The sequence below is a fragment of the Carlito syrichta genome, unplaced genomic scaffold, assembly GCF_000164805.1.
Source record: "Carlito syrichta isolate Samal-C Ts95f unplaced genomic scaffold, Tarsius_syrichta-2.0.1 Scaffold47086, whole genome shotgun sequence".
In the NCBI taxonomy this organism is placed as follows: domain Eukaryota; kingdom Metazoa; phylum Chordata; class Mammalia; order Primates; family Tarsiidae; genus Carlito; species Carlito syrichta.
The window spans coordinates 316,544-335,321 of NW_006991182.1; the positions used below are offsets into that span (position 1 = coordinate 316,544).

An 18,778-nucleotide genomic window follows, 5' to 3' on the forward strand; every position below is an offset into this window, starting at 1 on the left:
AGGGAGTGGTGGGGGTATGGAGATCACAACACCCAGAGAAGTTTCCTTCCAGGAGAAAGCACAAACCTCAGCCTGTTGCCCTCTAAAGAACAGTTTTCCTATACGAATCTATATAGACAGAACTTACATATGTACACATTGTTTTAAAAATACATACTCATGTGACATATATATATATAAATTTATCTTTATATATGACGATTGAGCAGAGTTAAAGAAGCAAGATAATTCTGAATGAAATTCCAGCTCTCCTGGGCATCTCCAAGCCTTGGGATGAACTTTCTCTCCTCTTCCTCAATTTACCCTTTGGTGGCCACTACTATGCTTATTATATACTTGGGGTAGTCCTCTTACTTTCACACAACTATCTGCTCATAGTACTGCTCATAGTACTGGAACTATGTTTCTTTTCTATGTGTCTAATTGAGTTAAAAGTGCTCATTAAGACTAAAAAACCACATTATGTATTTACTTCTCTCAAAACCAAATTACTTGGAAAGTAAGCCAGGGAGTGTGAGGGTTGGCACCTGGATAGAACTATTTCCCAAAGTCAGTATTTTAAATCTGCAGCTCTGACCCTGATGTCACTAGAGGCATGTGACAGAAAAAAAAAAAAATTGACATGGTTTTGGGAAGGTTCAGTGGAACTGTTCTGATTTCATTCATTTCTGGTACCAGCTGTGCCCTATACCATGTGGCCATTGCTGTTTTGCACCTCTTATTGCATAAATAATGGTGACAGGAACCTGCCTCCCCATGCTGATGCCCACAGAGGAGAGAGGATGGCGGCGAGAATTACCACTTGTGTCTGCCCCACGCATCTGAGCAAGCAGTCCAGAGAGGCTTCCTCAGGGAGTTGGGGAAGAGCACTCAGGAGTTGATGTTAGGCAAGCCTCAACCGTGCCTCGTGATGGGCAGTCATGATACAAACCACACAGCCTTTGGAAAAAAGGTTTTATATGAAAGAGTTCATTTTGTTTCTGTATAAAGGCTTTCATCCTGTAAGAAAAAAACCTGGATATAAGAAATGCCTGTTTTCTACAAAGCTACTGTCTAATTCTGGCAAGCTGATCTCTCATACACAACAGTCCCGGGCAAGGCTGGTCTCTCAGTCAACTCCGGCCCACAGGGCCTAGGACACTGCACATGCCAAGACAGGTTTCTGCAGTATTTCAATTCTGCCCTCCACCGAGGAGCCTTGGGAGGCGTAATGGTTGAGGGTCACACTAAGCGATGTGTGAGGAGAACCACCTCTTTTCCTTACTGTAGTTTAAGTATGATAAATAGGCTTTGCTATAACTTAGTGGCCAAACCAGTAAGAAAAGCTCATCTTTAGACTTCAATATGGCTTGAAATGCAAATCAGAAGTCTTTCCAGGGGTTAATAAAGGTTGTGAGTTGCAAATCCCTGACTCAATACAGCTTTGCTAGGAAGGCCCCTGGGGAAGGCCTAGGGGGTTGTGGGGGGGAGGGGAGTTGGCCATCTAGTCAGCAGGGTGGTGGCGGATTCTTGCTGGGGCCTGGTTGCCTGCTCTGCTGGAGCCTGCAGGAGAGATGCGGGTGCACAGAGGTGCATCCTCCTTCCAAACCTGGGCTGTCTGTTGTCTTCTCTTTGGTAGATAGTCTGGAGAGAGAAGAAATCCTCTACTCTAATTTTTCCCACTCTAAATATAGCAGAACACAAAATAAACAATAAATAAGATCATCTGTGCTGCATTCTGGTGCCCACAGAGGGACAGACAGGTGCTCCAGAGGTCGTTCATGAGGACAAACAGCCCAGGCAGAGGCCCAGCTCAGTTCTCGCGGTTCCTGGGATTCCACCAAACCCCTCTCCATATGTGTTTCACCAGGCTTCTGGGTATTCTTAGGCCAATTCCCTTCCTTCTCAACCCTTTAATCTCCTTATTCATCCCCCCAGGTCTCTCAGTATTTTAACAGAAACTCAGGGAATTTTAGAGTGGAAAGGACCTCATCCAGTGTCCAGTGTCTGCTCTTTGCATTCTAAAGATGGGGAAACCAAGGCACGGAGAGGGCAGTGCCTTGTCCAAGGTAATTTGGTGAGTCAGTGGCAGAGCTGGTCTTGGGCCCAGGACCCTCGGTTCCCGCCCCCCATGGCCCACCCTGTTCTTGGCCGGCCCCTCAGTCAGCTTTCTGCAGGGACTTCCTGTGAGAGGGGGGCACGAGGTGGGGGGGCAGGCTGGTGGGCAGTTCATAGCCATCCAGCTTGATCTTGATGAGGTGCTTGGCCAGTGCGAACTCCTCCTCGTCCAGCATGCCGTCGCAGTCACAGTCGGCCAGCTTCCAGATCTTGCCCAGGACACTGTTGGGCAGCTTGGAGGTCACCATCTCCTTCTTGGCATTGACACCCGATATCTTGCCATTGATGGGTGACAGAGTGTAGAAGAGCTCGTCGTAGACGGGCTTGTCTTTGGCCACGACCCACTCTTCCTCGTCGGCGCCCTCTTTGGCACCCTCCCCGTAGCCCTGGTTGAAGGGGCCCTCAGTGGTGCCGTCAAAGGCGCCACCCTGCACGAGCTGCGTGGGCATGCTCATCTCTTCCTGACTGATGAGGTTCATCAGGGACGAGATCTTGCTGCTCAGCATGTTGTCCACGGCCTCAATCAGCTTGGGCTTCAGTGAGTGGAATTTGGTGAAGTCGTAGTTCTCGAGCTGTTCCTGCAGGAGGACAGACCACAGGCTTGGTTATGTGATTCAGAAGGAAACAGGTGGGCAGGGGGACGCAGCTGGAGGGAGACGATCTGCCTCAGAGCTGACATCCCACCACCGGCTACTCCTGAGCTCTCCCTTATGGGCGGGTCCCCACATCCAAACTCTCCAGATACAGGAGTGGCTTTCTGAAACAAGAAACACTTTGTGTGGGATCCAATCTTTCTTCTATAGTAGCCAATTTCCACCTCTGGCCACATGAGTGACAGCGACACCCTAGGACTCTGAGAAAACTTCTTTCATCTGCCTTTGTTTAATACTCGAGAGAATCAGTATTTTATTCCTCAAAGTGATTTTTAAAAATTTATTTTAATTAAAAAAAAACAGAGACGAGGTTTCACTATGTTGTCCAGGCTGGCCTCAAACTCCTAGGCTCAAGTGGTCCTCCTGACTTGGTCTCTCAAAGTGTAGGGATTACAGGCATGAGCCACCACGCCTGGCCCAGAGAGATTTTACTACACACTTCAGCTGATCTTCACAAGCATCCTAGGAGTGAGGAAGGGCAGATACTGACAACCCTGTTTTACAGAGCGCTGCAGGAGGTGTTCCAGCAGAATCAAGGCTAGAGGCTCCGTCTCCTGACTCCTGAATAATGCTCTCTGTGCTGGAACATGAAGCTGTGACCGAAGGACTCTATTTAGGTAAAACAGTTAATTTTCAAAAATTTTTTTAGCCCAGGAGGCTACTCAAGTAGGAACCCTGTAGGAACAGCCCCATCAAGCACAGCCTGACCAGGTGCACTTGAAGCTACCCTAAGAAAGTACTCAGGCAGGGTCATGAAGGTCTTGCAAATGCAGAGTAACCACTACTAACCTGCTGTCACTTAAAAAATATGGACAAGTAAGTAAAAGTTAAAACTGGCCAGAGGGAGTAGGGCTGGGGAGGATGAGTGTATAAATCCAGCCAATAGGGCCAGAGTATCACCACTAGGGCAGGGCAGGGCTCGGCTCATAATCCCATCACCTGGCAATGACCTCTGCTGCGTACTTGGGCATATATTTCTCATCATTTTCACACACACATGTACACACTGAAATAAAACCACAATATTTGCTTAAAACTTGCATTTTAAGCAAATAATGTGTCAATTTTTCCATGGCATTTTTACATAAACTTATTCTTTTTATTTAATTTTAATTTTATTTATTTATTTATTTTTTGAGTTGGAGTCTCCCTCTGTCACCCAGACTGGAATGCAGTGGCTGCTCCCGGCCACCGCAGCCTCGACCTGCTGGGCTCCGGGGATCCTTCTGCCTCTGCCTTCCAAGCAGCTGGGACTACAGGCGCGCGCTACCACGCCTGGCTAGTTTTTGATTTGTTGTAGAGATGAGGTCTCACCAAGTTGCCCAGGCGGGTCTCGAACCCGCGGGCTCAGATAATCCACTCACCTCGGCCTCCCAAAGTGCTGGGATTACAGGCTGAGCCACCGAGCCCAGCCTTATTTTATTTTTAAAAACGCAATTTAATTTTAATTTTAATTTATTTATCTTTTGAGTCAGAGTCTTACTCTGTTGCCCAAGTTGGAGTACGGTGGCATGATCGTGGCTCACCACAGCTTTGACCTCCTAGGCTCAGGGGATCCTTCTACCTCAGCCTCCCTAGTAGTTGGGTCTACAGGCGAGTGCCACCACACCTGGATAATTTTTCTTTTCTTTTTGTAGAGATGAGGTCTTGCTATGTTGCCCAGGCTGGTCTCGAATTATAGGCATGAGCCACTATGCCTGCTCTATTGTTTTAATTAATTTTTTGAGTTAGGTCTCATTCTGTCACTCCAGTTAGAGTGCAGTGGCACAATCATGGCTCACTGTAGCCTCAAACTTCTGGGCTTGAGCAATTCTCCTGCCTTAGCCTCCTGAGTAGCTGGGACTACAGGTGAGTACCACCATACCTGGCTAATTTTTTTTTTCAAGAAAAAGTCTTGCTATGTTGCCCAGGCTGGTCTTGAACTCCTGGGCTCAAGCAATCTTCCTGCTTCAAAGTTGCTGGGATTATAGGTGTGAGCCACTGTGCCTGCCCTATTGTTGTAGTTAATTTTTTGAGTCAAGATCTTGTTCTGTCATCCAGGCTAGAATGCAGTGGCATGATCAATGCTCACTGCAGCCTCAAACTCCTGGGCTCAAATAACCTTCCTGCTTCAGCCTCCTAAGTAGCTGGGACCAGTGAGCACAACCACACCTGGCTAATCTTATTTTTAAAAATTTTTTTAAAGAGATGAGGCCTCACCATGTTGCCCAGGCTGGTCTCAAACCTGTGGGCTCAGGCAATCCTCTCGCCTCTGCCTCTCAAAGTGCTGGGATTACAGGTGTGAGCCACCGTGCCCGGCTAACCTCTTTCTTAATAGCTATAGACTGCTGAACTGTATAGCTGGGCCATTCTTCATCTACCCTGTGCCTTGTAGTTGGACATGTAGATTGCTCCCAGTGGAGAACCAAAATCGTGGTCTCTAGGGTGTGTGGCAGGACTGGAGTTCTTTGCTGATATTTGAAAGTGGACCTCTGAGCTTTAGATGGTGGTGGGGACAGAAAGCTGGAAGCTAAATAGACTGGCACATCTCTAGGTCAGGCCTCTCACACTTCTGTCAGGTAATAACTGTGGGTATCACACCACGCTGTGTGGGCTGACACTCAGCTTCCGGCCTGTGCTCAGCTCAGAGCGATGGGTGGTGCAGGCCTGGTCTCGAAAACGAATTCTGGTGTCCATGTCCTTCACCCTCACTATCAGTCACTGGCACATCACCAACGTCAGCACCAAACAGTGTGGCCGGCACTCTGGGCTCCTGCTGCTAACATCTCCGTCAGCCAAGAGGACAGAAAAGGGAAAACCAGGCAGGTGGAGGAGCAGGCATCCTACACAAAAATCCCGGTGCTGCTGGGGCAACACGTGTGGATGCCTGGGTGCATGAACACTATCCTGTTTCCTCATAAATGCCTGTGTCTGGTCAAGCAGTGGAGGGGGGAGATGCCCATCCAAACTTCCCACCATCCTGCAGGTGTCGTGGGTTCCTACTGCAAACCAGCTGTGGAGAATGGCCACAGATTTGCAGGAGTGGACAGGAAGCAGCAACTATTCCTGCCCCAGAGGGCACACAGGAAAGAAACCCCCCACTCTTGTCCCTGTGGCCCTCTCCAGGCCTGACCAGGGAGTGTGGGGGCACCGGGTGAACCATCATCATCCATGCCCTCCCTCAGGGTGGGCCCAAACAATTCCTTTGACTGGGATGAATACACACTGAATTAGAGGTCTACCCATCAACAGCTGTACCCACCAAGGCGGGATCCTGGAGCTGCTCCCTCTCAGGAGACAAAGGTCAGTCCCAGCCCTGTCCCCAGCGGGGCCCACTCATTCCCAACATTCACCAGAAGGCGTTTTCAAGTCCCTGAGAGGGTCTGAGCAGATGGGGCTGACTCTGCTGCCCTCTGCTGTTGAAATGCTGCCAACTCATCAGCTGCGGGGTCAAATTCTCCTTCCTGTAGGAGGACCACTGAGTCAGCAGCAAAGGCAGCATTCCTAGTGCGCTTCGCTTCTCGTCTTGCAGTGTTGACATGTCTGTGCCATCAGTCAGCTTTCCTCCCAAAAGGGTGCAGGGCAGACACAGGCAGCCTCATGAGCAGGTTGCAGGGTCGGTCCCAGCGCCAGGGAAAGGTCTTCAAAACATACATTTGTCTCACAGCTATGGCTCAGAGTCTCCTGGACAACTTGGTCCATGAGAGAACAGGGAGAGGAGAAACCTAAAGCTGGCATCAGCAAGCTGTCTGTGTGACCTTAATGTGTGCAAATCTCATAATGGGTCATCTCTAAGCTTATGTCCCTGCCTCTTTCCCAGACGCAGCGGATGTGAGATCGACTGCTTAAATTGTAGAGGATGTTAGACTTCTAAAGACTCAGGGATGGGAGAGGCCCTAACCCATACCCATGCCCCTCAAAGCTTCCTGGGTGACGACAGCAAACTAGCCTGAAGTGTTGGGTGACAGTGAGCATTCCTAGCAGGTTCCAGTTGCCTCATTCCCTGGGGATTCCCTGAAGGGACTGGAGTGGTGTGATTGCAACCCCAGGGCTTCCCGAGTCAGACTCTACCTGTAGCTTCCAGAGGTTTGCTCTGGAAATCTCTGATCTGTAAGCCCTGTGAGAATCAGGTTGGGTCAGGGTCTGAGAGCCTGCTATGATATGAACTTATACTCACTTATTAATTCACACGGTATGTGTTAACTGAGCACTCGCTACATCCTAGGTGCTGGGGATAGGGCAGTGAACAGGATGTTGGCCATTGACCTCATGGAGCTACTGTCTTATGAGGGAGAGAGGCACTAAATATCAGACATTGAATAATCTAATTAATGACATGGAAGCACAGTAGCACCCATATTGGAACAAGGAGCATGCGTCCCAACAAAGGGGTTGCTGTCAAAGCTTCACTGCCAACCTTAGTCACAGTGGCAAAGATGAAATTATTTTTACTCCTGTTTGTTCATTTTTGTTCATTGATGTATTCCAGGGGCCTAGAACAGTGCCTGGCCATAGTAGGCATAATTAATATTTCTTTATAATATTTATAATAAATATACACAAGTAAACAGGGCACCTGTCAGGACCCTTCACTTGCAGTCCTAGAACCCTCAGGTGTCCACCGAAGGTGCTAAGATATCTGGTATAGAGCCTGACACAGGGATTTCTCAACAAAGGCGTGGGCCCTTCCTGTATCCTCCAGCTGGATGGGCTGTGACAGCTCCTAAGACCATGCTTTCCTTGTTTCCTTCCCCAGGATTGTCCCTTTGCCCCAGCTCTGAGGGGCCTGAGTGTCCTCTGACCTGGCCAGCCCGGGTTAGCTTTGTCAGGAGTCCCTCTGGTCCCAGGGTCTGCTTTCTACGTTAATGGGCTCATAGGGGACCAGGAAAGGTCCCATAAGGGACGTTTCACTAGAGCCCCAGGTCTCAGGAGCGGCATCCTCCTGTGGGCGGGGCATTGTGGCAACTCCATGAGGCTATGAGGCGCAGAGGCCCCCACTAGGCCATGGGGTAACAGCCTTCAGAGGGAGAGAGACACTAACTGACACACGAAATACAGAGCATGGGCTGTGGATTTCTGCATAACTTTCATTAAGTCAAGAAACCAAGTTCCCTTCTGAGATATCTGAAGGGTATGAGGAAGCAGCTGCCCTGCAGTTTGGTCACAGGGTATGGGTCATAACCATGGGCGTGACTGTGGAACCCGCTCAGGAATACTACAGCAGCCCTCCAGTGACCAGAAAACACCCAGATCATCCTCTGAGCACAGGAAGACCTATTCCATTGCTGGGAGAAAAAGACATTTCTGTATTTCTAAATAAGTACAGTTCAATCATACTTCACCAGACCATATGTACCAGAAGCACGCACCCTAAATGCAGGCGTGAAAAGTTGTCCTCGAAACAGTAAGGATAACCCACCCCCATGTTAGTGTATCTTTTATAGAAAACTTTTGTTAAAAAACATACCCCTCTGGGCCAAAACTTCCCCTCCACCACCTGTTGACCCTCCACTGCTCACCTCCCTGCTCCATGCAGCCTCCTCCTCTCTTACCGTTCCCCTCCTGCCTCCAGCGGCACCTGTCTCAGCTTTTAAACTGCACTGACTTCAGTGCTGTCACTGTGTGGGCCAGGACAGGAGATGGTAACCAGCATGCAGCCAGTATGCAGGTGGGCTTTGTTTGGTCTTTGTAGCTTTTTTTTTTGAAAGTTTGAGTCAAAATTGGAAAACCTGGAGATTTTACACACACATCCAGATTCCCGGCCTCTCTTGAACCACCCAGGCCTGTATTCCCCACAGCATAGTGGCCACCAGGCTGGACAGGGTTTCTGCGCTCTCCAATCTGCCCTACCCTGGGACCCCTGACAAATGCTCACTACCCCTACAGAAGTGTTTTCCTCCGTATAGATACATCTTTCTCAGAATCCGCCACTCTGTCAAGTGTGGGGAAACAAGAGGTAGCCAGAGAAGGTGACAAAGTTTCTCTTTTGCCTGACCTGCTTCATTTGTTCATGTTATTAGTTGGTGGCTGTAAGCACCTGAGTTTGTGCTGTCTGCTTAATGGAGAAGATTGTGGTCCCCAGTGTAGATGGGTCCCGGCCCCCACATAAGAAGATGGTCAGCCTGGCTCTGTGAGGACCGTCTATACAGAAGCCAGCGGGGTAGCCTTGCTTGGGAAAACATGTTCATCTAACATCAGTGAGGGGTGGCGGACATACTGACCAGGCCAGGGCAGCTGAATGCAGCGCCTGTTCATGCCTGGCTGGGGCTGCCCAGGCACAATTCAAGAGGCCCTGAAACCAGACCACAGGCTTCCCAGAGCCAACCTTTAAGCATACCCTCACTGTGTCCAGTACAGTCCAGCCGTGTCCAGAGTGGACCACAGAGCCCCACGGCTTCTGACAGAGCCCCTGAGCCTGCAGCAGCAAGGCTCCCTGAGCACATAATCCCACAGAGCAGGGCAGGGCCAGGCAGGGCTTGAGGAGGCTGCCCAAGGTAACCTTCAAGGCTACTCTCAGACCCGATTCCCTTGAGATTCTGGGATTCTGAAAATCAGGTGTAACCTCAACATCAAACCAACCTCCTTGAACACAGTCCTACAAGGGTTGCTTATCTGATGTTTTCATATGAGTCTCACTGATCTTTTGTGAAGTGTCCTCTTTTATTTATACATTTTGGAGGGTATAAATTTCTGCTTTATTTATACTCCATTATCATGGGTCACCATTAGGAAGATGAATTCATTGCATTCTCCTTGATCTTACGCCACGAGACCCTCATGCATCCCCAGCAACCTGCCAGACAACACGGCACAGCATCTCCACCCTCTGCCCTTGACATTGCAATGGGCTCCCAGTACCTGCATTGCCTTGACCTCGGGGAAGTCCCCTGCAGAAATCTGGTATTCTCGCTGCAGTTGAATGTAGATTTCTGGTAATCTGCTGATCAGCTCTCTCTTCTTGTTCTCCTTTCCAAAGACACTTGGCATCTCCTTCTTCAGGTGGCTGATGATGTAGGCATGTACCTGCAGGGGTGTATGTCAGGTGAGGATGTGTCATTTAGAGGAGCACCAGAGAAGGAACAAACAAGATCACATCCTATATGCATCATAACATAACAGGCACCCACAATGGCCGTGGTCAGGAGGAGAGGAAGGATCCAGGGAACCCTAGGGGTGGCCAGAATGCAGGTCAGAACTGGAGAAACTCTGCGGCTACAGTTCCACTGTGCTTGCATGGAACTGTAATTCCAGTGTTGTGCAGGGAGTGAGTGGTATGGGTGGGGACAGGGAGGGAAAGCTCTTAGTTCTGATGATCATCCAGGAGACCCAAGAGAAAGTTTTACCAAGCCGATGCCAGACAGCACCAGAGAGCACCAGAAAATGAAACTAGAGGATGATGTAATTGGCTGATCAACACAGAAATCTGTGCCTCGTAAAAAGCAAGATAAGAATTCCCATAAGCTTCCTGTGGACAGGTTAGACACGGATCTCTATAGGCAGCACTAAAATCATTTCTGCCCAAGACCAGCTGCCTGGGACCAGGCTGGATGGCAGAAGCTCCCTCTGGGAGAAGAGCCCCAGGGGCCTGAGGGGAAGTCCCAGAAACCTTGATCACTGGGGGAGGGGTGAGGAGTGGCAGCAAACTGTCACCCGAGGTGGGTGAATCCCACTGGGAGAGCTTCCTTAACATTTCCACTCATCTACTGATTTCCAACTTTGGGAAATCATTAAGAAGTGGTCTTTACAAAAGTTCTCTTTGTAATCTTGAATTCTACAGAGTAATTGTGAAGTCAAGTAAATAACTAAAATAAGAAAGAATGAAAAACAGAGCAGTGATTACAAGAAGAAAATGACTATGCCTCTATGGAAAATCCTATTAAGGAAAACAGACTTCTACTATAATCTTGTAGAAGAGTGGAAATTAAATAAAGTGGGTTAGCAGATATATGCCCTAGCTCAGCCGAGGGCCTCTGTGTGTGGATGCACCCTGGGCGTAGTCAAAAGCATTCTGCTGGGATCTGAATGCTAACGTAAGTACATAATGCGCACATGGACATACTCAGACCCAGCTATGCTAACTTTCCATCTGTACAAAGGTCACAATGACATAAGCATACATTGTGCCGCCGCCTGACTACGGCAAGGAGAACAGATTTGGGGAGATGATTCTTGACTTTTCTGTCACCAGCAAACTTGTTTTTTTGCTTATTTTTCAAATAAAAACAACTTAAGATATTTACAATATTCTTAGCGATAACTAGAGAAACCGAAAGTCTAGGACTTCTTCATTTAGAATTCTGGGCTTTAACTGCATTCCTGAGGCTGTGATGAGTGCTTTAGTCGAACTAGCAATTCCTTTGCCCAGTATAGTGAATGCCCAGCTGGGTGTGGGTGTGGCGGGGAGGGCCAGTGGTGGGGAGGGCCACTGCCGGGGGCTGGAGGGGCTACCATGTTCAGTCAGGGAGAACCAGTTGCTCATAGCTGTACCTGCATTATTTCCTTGCCTTGGCCTTTCTGGAACCTCCGAACCGGGCCTGTGCTCAGGCCTGCCCCACTCTGGAGGAGGCAGAACAGAAGTAGGAAGCCCACAGCTGCTCACTCTCCTAAGCACAAGGGCTTCTTATTCCTGGCAGAGCCCAGGCCTGGAGCAACTCGCTGCCAGACTCCCTAACACCTCTTTGTCACCTCCTGGTAAGGTACCTCCGAGCGGCCAGGTCCCTGCTCAGAGAAGGCTTAGGTCCTGCTCTTCAATCTGGCGGACTCACCACCCAGCCCCTACCTCCTAGGATGGGCACCCTTTTCCTGGACACTCCTTGGAGCCCAGGGCCTGATTCACCTGGGCTGAATTCAGGCGATGTGCTCCTGTCACTCGTCTCCACCCACTGACTGGCACCTGTTCCTTCATCTTAGACCTCTTGGTGTTTACTGGTTGATGACCAAGGCTGTTGGATAATGGGCCGCCTCTGGACACTGGAACTCCAGAGCCCTGACATACCTGGAGCAGATCTTATGCCAGGTCTCAACTCCCTCCTCCTTCCACCAGCCTGGTGCTGAGTCATGGCCCTCAGGTGACCTGCTCATGCTGCTCTCAGGCCCAATTTCTACTTCTAGTAAGTTCCACCGGCCTGTGTTGCAGAAGTCTTCAGTTATGCTGCCTCTGCATGTCCACCCCACTCCTGCTCTTCCTGGGGCATCCTAAGACAACAACTCGGGTCAGTTTCTATGTATGGACCTATGTTCAAGAAGTTTATCCATTATGAGATAAATTGCAATTCTTAGAATCATGGAGTATTGAATCTGGAAGGGACCCTCTATGTCTAATTTAACTTCTGGTTCTGGGAAATTTCTGTGACAGACTCAAGGTCACACAGTTAGTTGGGAGATACACAGGTGGCATTAGCATCCAACTGCCTCATTCCTGTTCTTATATAATTAATTTATGAATTAAAAATCTTACTGAAGTTGTTGAAAAATTGGGTTTCAAAGTGAACTGTGCCCTGTAGAACAACTGTCTGGAAAACTTTGATTTGAGGTTTTACTTCTAACCGTTCCTGATTCACTGGAAAGCTTCAGATAGGTCATTTACTCTCCCTTTCCCAATACACCAAAAGTAGATCCAGTATGTCACACAAACATTAGGAACACCACACAGGAATGTGGGTAAAGATTGTAATCTTCTGGCAGGATGGCGCCTGGTCATTTTCTAAATACTCTGAGTAAACAGAGGGGACAGCCTGAATGGCTAAAATTCAGTCATTTCAAAAGCTCACTCCTTGCCAAAAAGAAAAAAACAAACAGCCCTATTACAAAGTGGGCAAAAGATACAAATAGGTACTTCTCAAAAGAAGACATACGAGTAGCCAACAGACACATGAAAAAATGCTCAGCCTCACTAATCATCAAAGAAATGCAAAGTAAAACCACACTGAGATACCACCTAACTCCAGTCAGGATGGCCATCACCAATAACTCAAAAAACAACAGATGCTGGAGAGGATGTGAGGAAAGGGAACTCTTCTATATTGTTGGTGGGAGTATAAGCTAGTACAGCCTCTGTGGAAAACAGTTTGGTGATTCCTAAAAGATCAAAAATCGACCTTCTGTACGACCCCACAATCCCCCTACTGGGAATATACCTGGAGAAACTCAAATAATTCTATGAAAAAGATACCTGCACACATATGTTTATTGTAGCATTATCCACGATAGCAACAACATGGAACCAACCGTGCTGCCCATCAAAAGAGGACTGGATTTTAAAAAATGTGGTGCATATACACGATAGAATATTACACAGCCATAAATAAGGACAAAATTATGAACTTCACAGTGCCCTGGATGGACTTAGAGTCTACAACACTGAATGATCTATCACAGAAACAAAGAACTGAGTACCACAGGTTCATTAGCAGACCCTGAACAATCATCAAAATACTATAAGAAAGGGAATGGCAGTAGTGAGAACCTGCCAGGCGAGGGAGGGGGACACACCTTATCAACAAGGATACTCGATCTCAAGCCAGGTGAAGTGGAGACCAAAGTAAGGCTCAAACTTTACCTACACAATGACCATTTGTATACCAAACCCTGAATTGTACCCCACAACCTTAAAGTAAAATAAAAAAAGAGGAAAAAAAAAAAACCCTCACTCCTGCCCATATGTGTCAAAGATGTCTCCAAATAAATGCCAGATGGAGGGCCACACCTGGCAGCTGTCCCTGTGGCTGGAGGTGGAAACACTCTGAAACCTTTTATTCTTTATCATGAGAGAAAACTAACTGAGAAGAAGAAGAAGAGGAACGAGGAGGGGGGAGGAAGGACAAGACCTAGCACTGGAAGGCCAGGTCAGGCCCAGCCACCACTGCTCACTTGCTGGGCAACTCCAGGGAATCATGGCATCTCTGCCCCGGCATGCTCATCCACAAATCCAAAATGACAACGTTCATCTCACAGAGCTGTTGTTATGAGGACAGAAGAGATCATGTGTTTGAATGCACTTTGCCTACTAGGAAGAGAAATATAAATGGTACTTGTTATTACCAGTGGCCAAAGGCTGACAGCTGAAGGGGTAGTGATGACAAAGAAGGTTCCTGGCGATTTAGTCTTTACTGAATAATTAATAAACTCTGTATGTGAATAATAACAATAGAGCTGGGGTCGGTGGCTCAGCCTGTAATCCCGCACTTCGGGAGGCTGAGGTGAGTGGATTGCCTAAGCCCGTGGGTTCAAGACCTGCCTGGGCAACTTGGCGAGACCTCATCTCTACAATAAATCAAAAAATTAGCCGGGCATGGTAGCGCGCACCTGTAGTTCCGGCTGCTTGGAAGGCTGAGGCGGAAGGATCGCTGGAGCCCAGCAGGTCGAGGCTGCAGTGGCCGGGAGCGGCCACTGCACTCCAGTCTGGGTGACAGAGTGAGACTCCAACTCAAAAACCACAACAACAACAACAACAAAAATAATAATAATAACATAATGAATTTGGGTCTAAGTGTTTAATTCACAGGTGAATGACATTGATCCCTGGGGACTTTTGAACATTCTCATCTCGTTCAATTCATTTTTTTTCCCCTTGTATAACACTGAAAAAGTCCCAAGTCATCTGACAATGATGACTGGGGGTAAATCAAATGGATCAAAATGACAAATTTTCTCTGGGCTAATAACTCAATGAACAGAAAGGAATGTCTTCCCCTTTAAATGTATATGAATTTATATACAGTTCACAAATTTACTCTGACACAAATCTCATTAGTTGTGTCTAGTGACAAGTTTGTGTATGTATGTGTGTGTCTCCAAGACTGAGAAGTACTTACGAGTGATTGACTATATCCACACTGGGCTTGGAGAGCAACCTATATTCAAGAGTGATGCTGGCTTGGGAAACCTTCGTGGAACTTAGACATGGGGCAGTAGTCTGGAGTAAGGCGTGGTTACGCACTGTGCCACCACACTCATCTGCAAACTTTCCAACCTGCTGGAGGCCTGTGGCTGTGTAAGCCTGGCTAGAAACTTGCACAGAGCACTTAAGGCCAGGGGATCAGCACATTTCAAAAGTGGGTTGTGATGATATAAAGAATTCAGTTAATAAAGCAGAGACCCAAAACGTGACCCCATGGGGTAACAAGAGTGTGAGACTGCGAGAGACAGAGAAAAGCAGCTGACTCGTTCCTCCTTGAACAGGAGTTTATTATTCTGGCACCAATGGCACGTGTGATTCTTAACAGCTTTAAAGGGAACTCGAAGGGGCCCACACAGTCATCTGAGGTCAACTTTTAAAGACACAGGCTTCCATATATAGGCTTAAGCAGTGACACACACAGCTACAATAGCTCAGGGCTGCCAACTGAGCTATTTTTAAAGCCCCATGGTGGACTAGGCATGAACGAGATCTTTATTACCCATATGTGGTGATTCTCACACACCTGAGTCTGGATCTGTCTGCTGAACAATAAAATGCCTAATTTTTTCCACAAAAGGAATTCACAGTGCAAACAGACAGGATGGCCAGGCTCTGTACACAACACATGACTAAGAGGGGAATACATCTTGAAGATGAAACTAAATCCCATGGAACTATAATGAACCCCCCAAATCACTGAACACTCCTCTTCTTTCTCAGTTTTACTTATCTCTTCCTCAAAAGTTGCCACATTTTTGTGGAGTGAAGATTTCCAAATGTGTGGGAACCATTCCTATATACTTGGGCAACATGGGGTCTGACAGTGAACTCACCACCCTTTTTACTTTTGTTTATTTTGTTCATTTGTTAGGGATTTATATGAGTCTAATTTCTTTAATTTGGCTATTTTAGTTATAGCTGAATAAAACTAAATTATATTTTTTCAAACCCTTTATTGGGCTTTCCCAAAACAGCTTACTCTAAAGAATCACAAAATGAACCTTGACTGCATCTCAGAGTGTGAGCAGTCTTCAAAGAAGGATGTCTACTGGTATTGGAAGAAGTGATCTTTGAGGCTAACCAAAAAACCTACTTGAAAGGTTTCCCTTTCCTTGAAACAGAGTTGTAAAAGAAAATATAAATAGAAACAGCAAGGAAATAATTAAATTGGCAAGAGTATATTTCATATTAAGCTCATCTTTATGACAACTTGAGTTTGATTATCACGATGACGCACTTGCTTTATCTGGATGGGCCGAGAATCCTGCTAATGATGGTGCTCTATAAATAGACACACTCCACAGCCCAACTCAGATCTGACACCTCTTAGTGATCATTTGAAGACTTATCCTTTGCATGTTTTCAAAATGCCAGCTCGATAAACCTAAACTTTGTAGAATTTCTGTGGATGGAAAATTTTAAAGAGTAAACAGATTAACAGATTAACTGCAGGAAGCAAGGACACAAGTAGGGAGGTGTTGCAGACGCTATGCTCTCCAGCTTTTAGATGAATGCTCTCTGGACTGAGAAGTCAGCCTGGCTGGGGTCTGAATCTGTATTTGTCCCTTACAGGCTTTGGTTCCCTCAGGTGTGACATGAGGATCATAAGGCCAAATTTTGTGAGGATCAAGCAAAAGAACACGCGTAATGCCAACAGTGTAGTTTCTGGAACAACTGTTGGTGTGTAAAAGGAAAACTGGATCAAGAGAGAGAGAGTAATATACCAAAATAAAAGCACTTTTAGGAAATATAAACACTCCAAAGGGGAAAAACTCAGGTGACTCCTTATCTATTTTAAGCAAAAACAAGTTCATAAATGAAACACACAATTGCAGATGGTATAAAGTGAATGTCATCAGTTAGTGGCCAAGGCCATTGTGCTGAGCTCTGCTTTTTATCCGGCTGAGACGGTTTCCTGTCCCCGCTTCTCAGCATGGCACTGCCCATGAGCCACTGGCACTGGGAAGCTCAGGCTGTGAACATCCCTACTTCAAACATTTTCCTTTGTGAAAAGGAACAAGCTAGATACTATTCTTAGGAAGAGAAAAAAAAGCTTTTTTCCTATAAGTAAGCTCAGCAAATTTGGCCGTCCCCCACTCCCTGCATCTGCACAAGGGTTTTTTCATTATTCACAGTATCAGAAGACAGAGAAGCATTCTGTGCCTCTCTAGATCTGGACTATGATGGCCTGCTCATAGGGCCCAGTGCTCAAGGATAGCAGGGAAGTTCTACAGGTTACAGCACTTGGCATTTCGAGAGGGTTCTCTGCTCCTTATTTATTTATATGACTGAATAGAGCAACATCTTGAGTCACTGGGCCCTCAACAATGATTAGTAAATTAAAAATGCCCCTGGACATTCAAAAACCATTCAAAAGGAATCTTAAAATTCATGAAAGTGGCCAGGCATGATAGCTCATGCCTGTAATTCCAGCACTTTGGGAGGCCAAGGTGGAAGGATTGCTTGAGTCCAGGAGTTTGAGACCAGCCTAGGCAATACAGTGAGACCCCCATCTCTAAAACAAAATTTTAAAAAATTAGCTGGATGTGGTGGCACATGCCTGTAGTTCCAGCTACTCAGGAGGCTGAGGTGGAAGAATCTCCTGAGCCCAGGAGGTCGAGGCTGCAGTGAGCTGAGATAGTGCTATGACACTCTAGTCTGGATGACAGAGTGAGACCTTGACCTAAAACCACTAAGGCTATAATGTGAATTACCAGTTTTGGCTATAAGATAATGTGGGATGTCACATACCCTGAAGGTTAAGTTTGGCTGTACCTGTTGGAGAAGAGAAATACTGCAAGCCAAGGGGTCACCAAACGGGCAAAACAGATTTCTGCCACTTGGAACAAAAGTGGCTTGTAGTTCTAGAAAGGAAGTAGCTTGCACCAGGAAGAAAGGATAAAGAAGGGTGACTCACACAAGCACCCTGTGACTGCAAGTTAGGAGGAATGTGTGTGCATGCACTAGGACATAAGGTGAGCAGAGAGGAAACAGAAATTCAAGGTCCTGTGTTGGGGGCAGCAACAGCCAGGGAGGCTTCCTTTTGACACAGGACAGATGCTGATGTGTGAGCACTTTGACATGACAACAGGAGCAGTGAGGAGAAGTAGGAAGGCTTGTTCCCATCTCAGCAGTCACCCCCAGTGAAGCCTCCCTGCTTCTCCTGGCCAGTCACTTAGTCACCCTCCCCAGAGCATCTGCAGTACAATGGACACACAGTTCACCATTCTATAATGGGGTTGGGAAGGAGTAGATAGATCCCCCTCCTCTACCAGGTGAGCCTCCTAGATCTGGCCCAGGGGTGCTGAGTACATGTTGACTGGATGGCCAGACCAGAAACCACTCACTGTGAAGCAAGAGGAATGTGAGAGGGTCTTGGTCACCAGAAGACAAAGGGAGGGTGAGCTGAACTCGCTTCCCAACCAAGTGCTGGTGGATCTGAAGACTCAGGCCCATGGACCAGTGTTAGCTGGAGTGATGGGACCTGAAGCAGAAGGCTGGACTGAGAGCCAGGAGGCCTGATTTTTAGTCCTGGCTTTGTCACTAGCAGATTATGTGTGATCCTGGAGAAATCACTTATACCACCTTATCCTCTAGACCTCTGGATTCCAAACGTGGTTGATGATCAGAACCACCTGGAGAGCTTTACACACACACACACACACACACACACACACACACACACACACACGTGCATTTACACACATACATGTGCTCACATGGTCTGATTCACACAGCCCTGATTCAGAAGTTCTGGGGCAGGGCCTGGGAACTGACTCTGGTTAAAGGTCCTGGGTGCTTCTGAAGATCAGCCAGATCTGAATTCCACTGGAACTAGATAACACTCTGGAGGCACTTCTGGTATCAGAGGACAATGGTTTTATGAAACATGCACCAATATTTCACAGAGCCACTTTTCTCCTATACTTTCTCTTGGAGGAGTGACATGCTTCTCTCTCTTCAGATAGGAGAATTGACTCTGCTACTTAAGGGAGGTCAGCACTGCTTCTCACCCCCCATGGGGCACATAGTCCTGGGGCTAGTAACAGGCTCAGCTAAGAGGTGGGGGATCCAGGAGCTCACAGGCTACAATCCAGAATGGAAATGGAGTGTCAGCCCACCAGCACATTCTGCAGGTTAGGCTGAGCCA

General features: G+C 47.4%; 1 protein-coding gene across 1 annotated transcript in view; it reads right to left on the minus strand.

Annotated features, from left to right (window-relative positions):
- Window positions 1–940: 940 nt before the first annotated feature.
- The window catches only part of EHD4 (EH domain containing 4), a 78,593-nt gene continuing 60,755 nt past the window's right edge, over window positions 941–18,778 (minus strand). Inside the window, exons 5-6 of the mRNA XM_008048466.2 lie at window positions 9,588–9,752; window positions 941–2,675 (exon numbers count right to left, since the gene is read on the minus strand). Coding sequence (XP_008046657.1) covers window positions 2,139–2,675; window positions 9,588–9,752 — 702 coding nt within the window. The 3' untranslated portion in view covers window positions 941–2,138. The remainder of the gene's footprint in view (window positions 2,676–9,587; window positions 9,753–18,778) is intronic.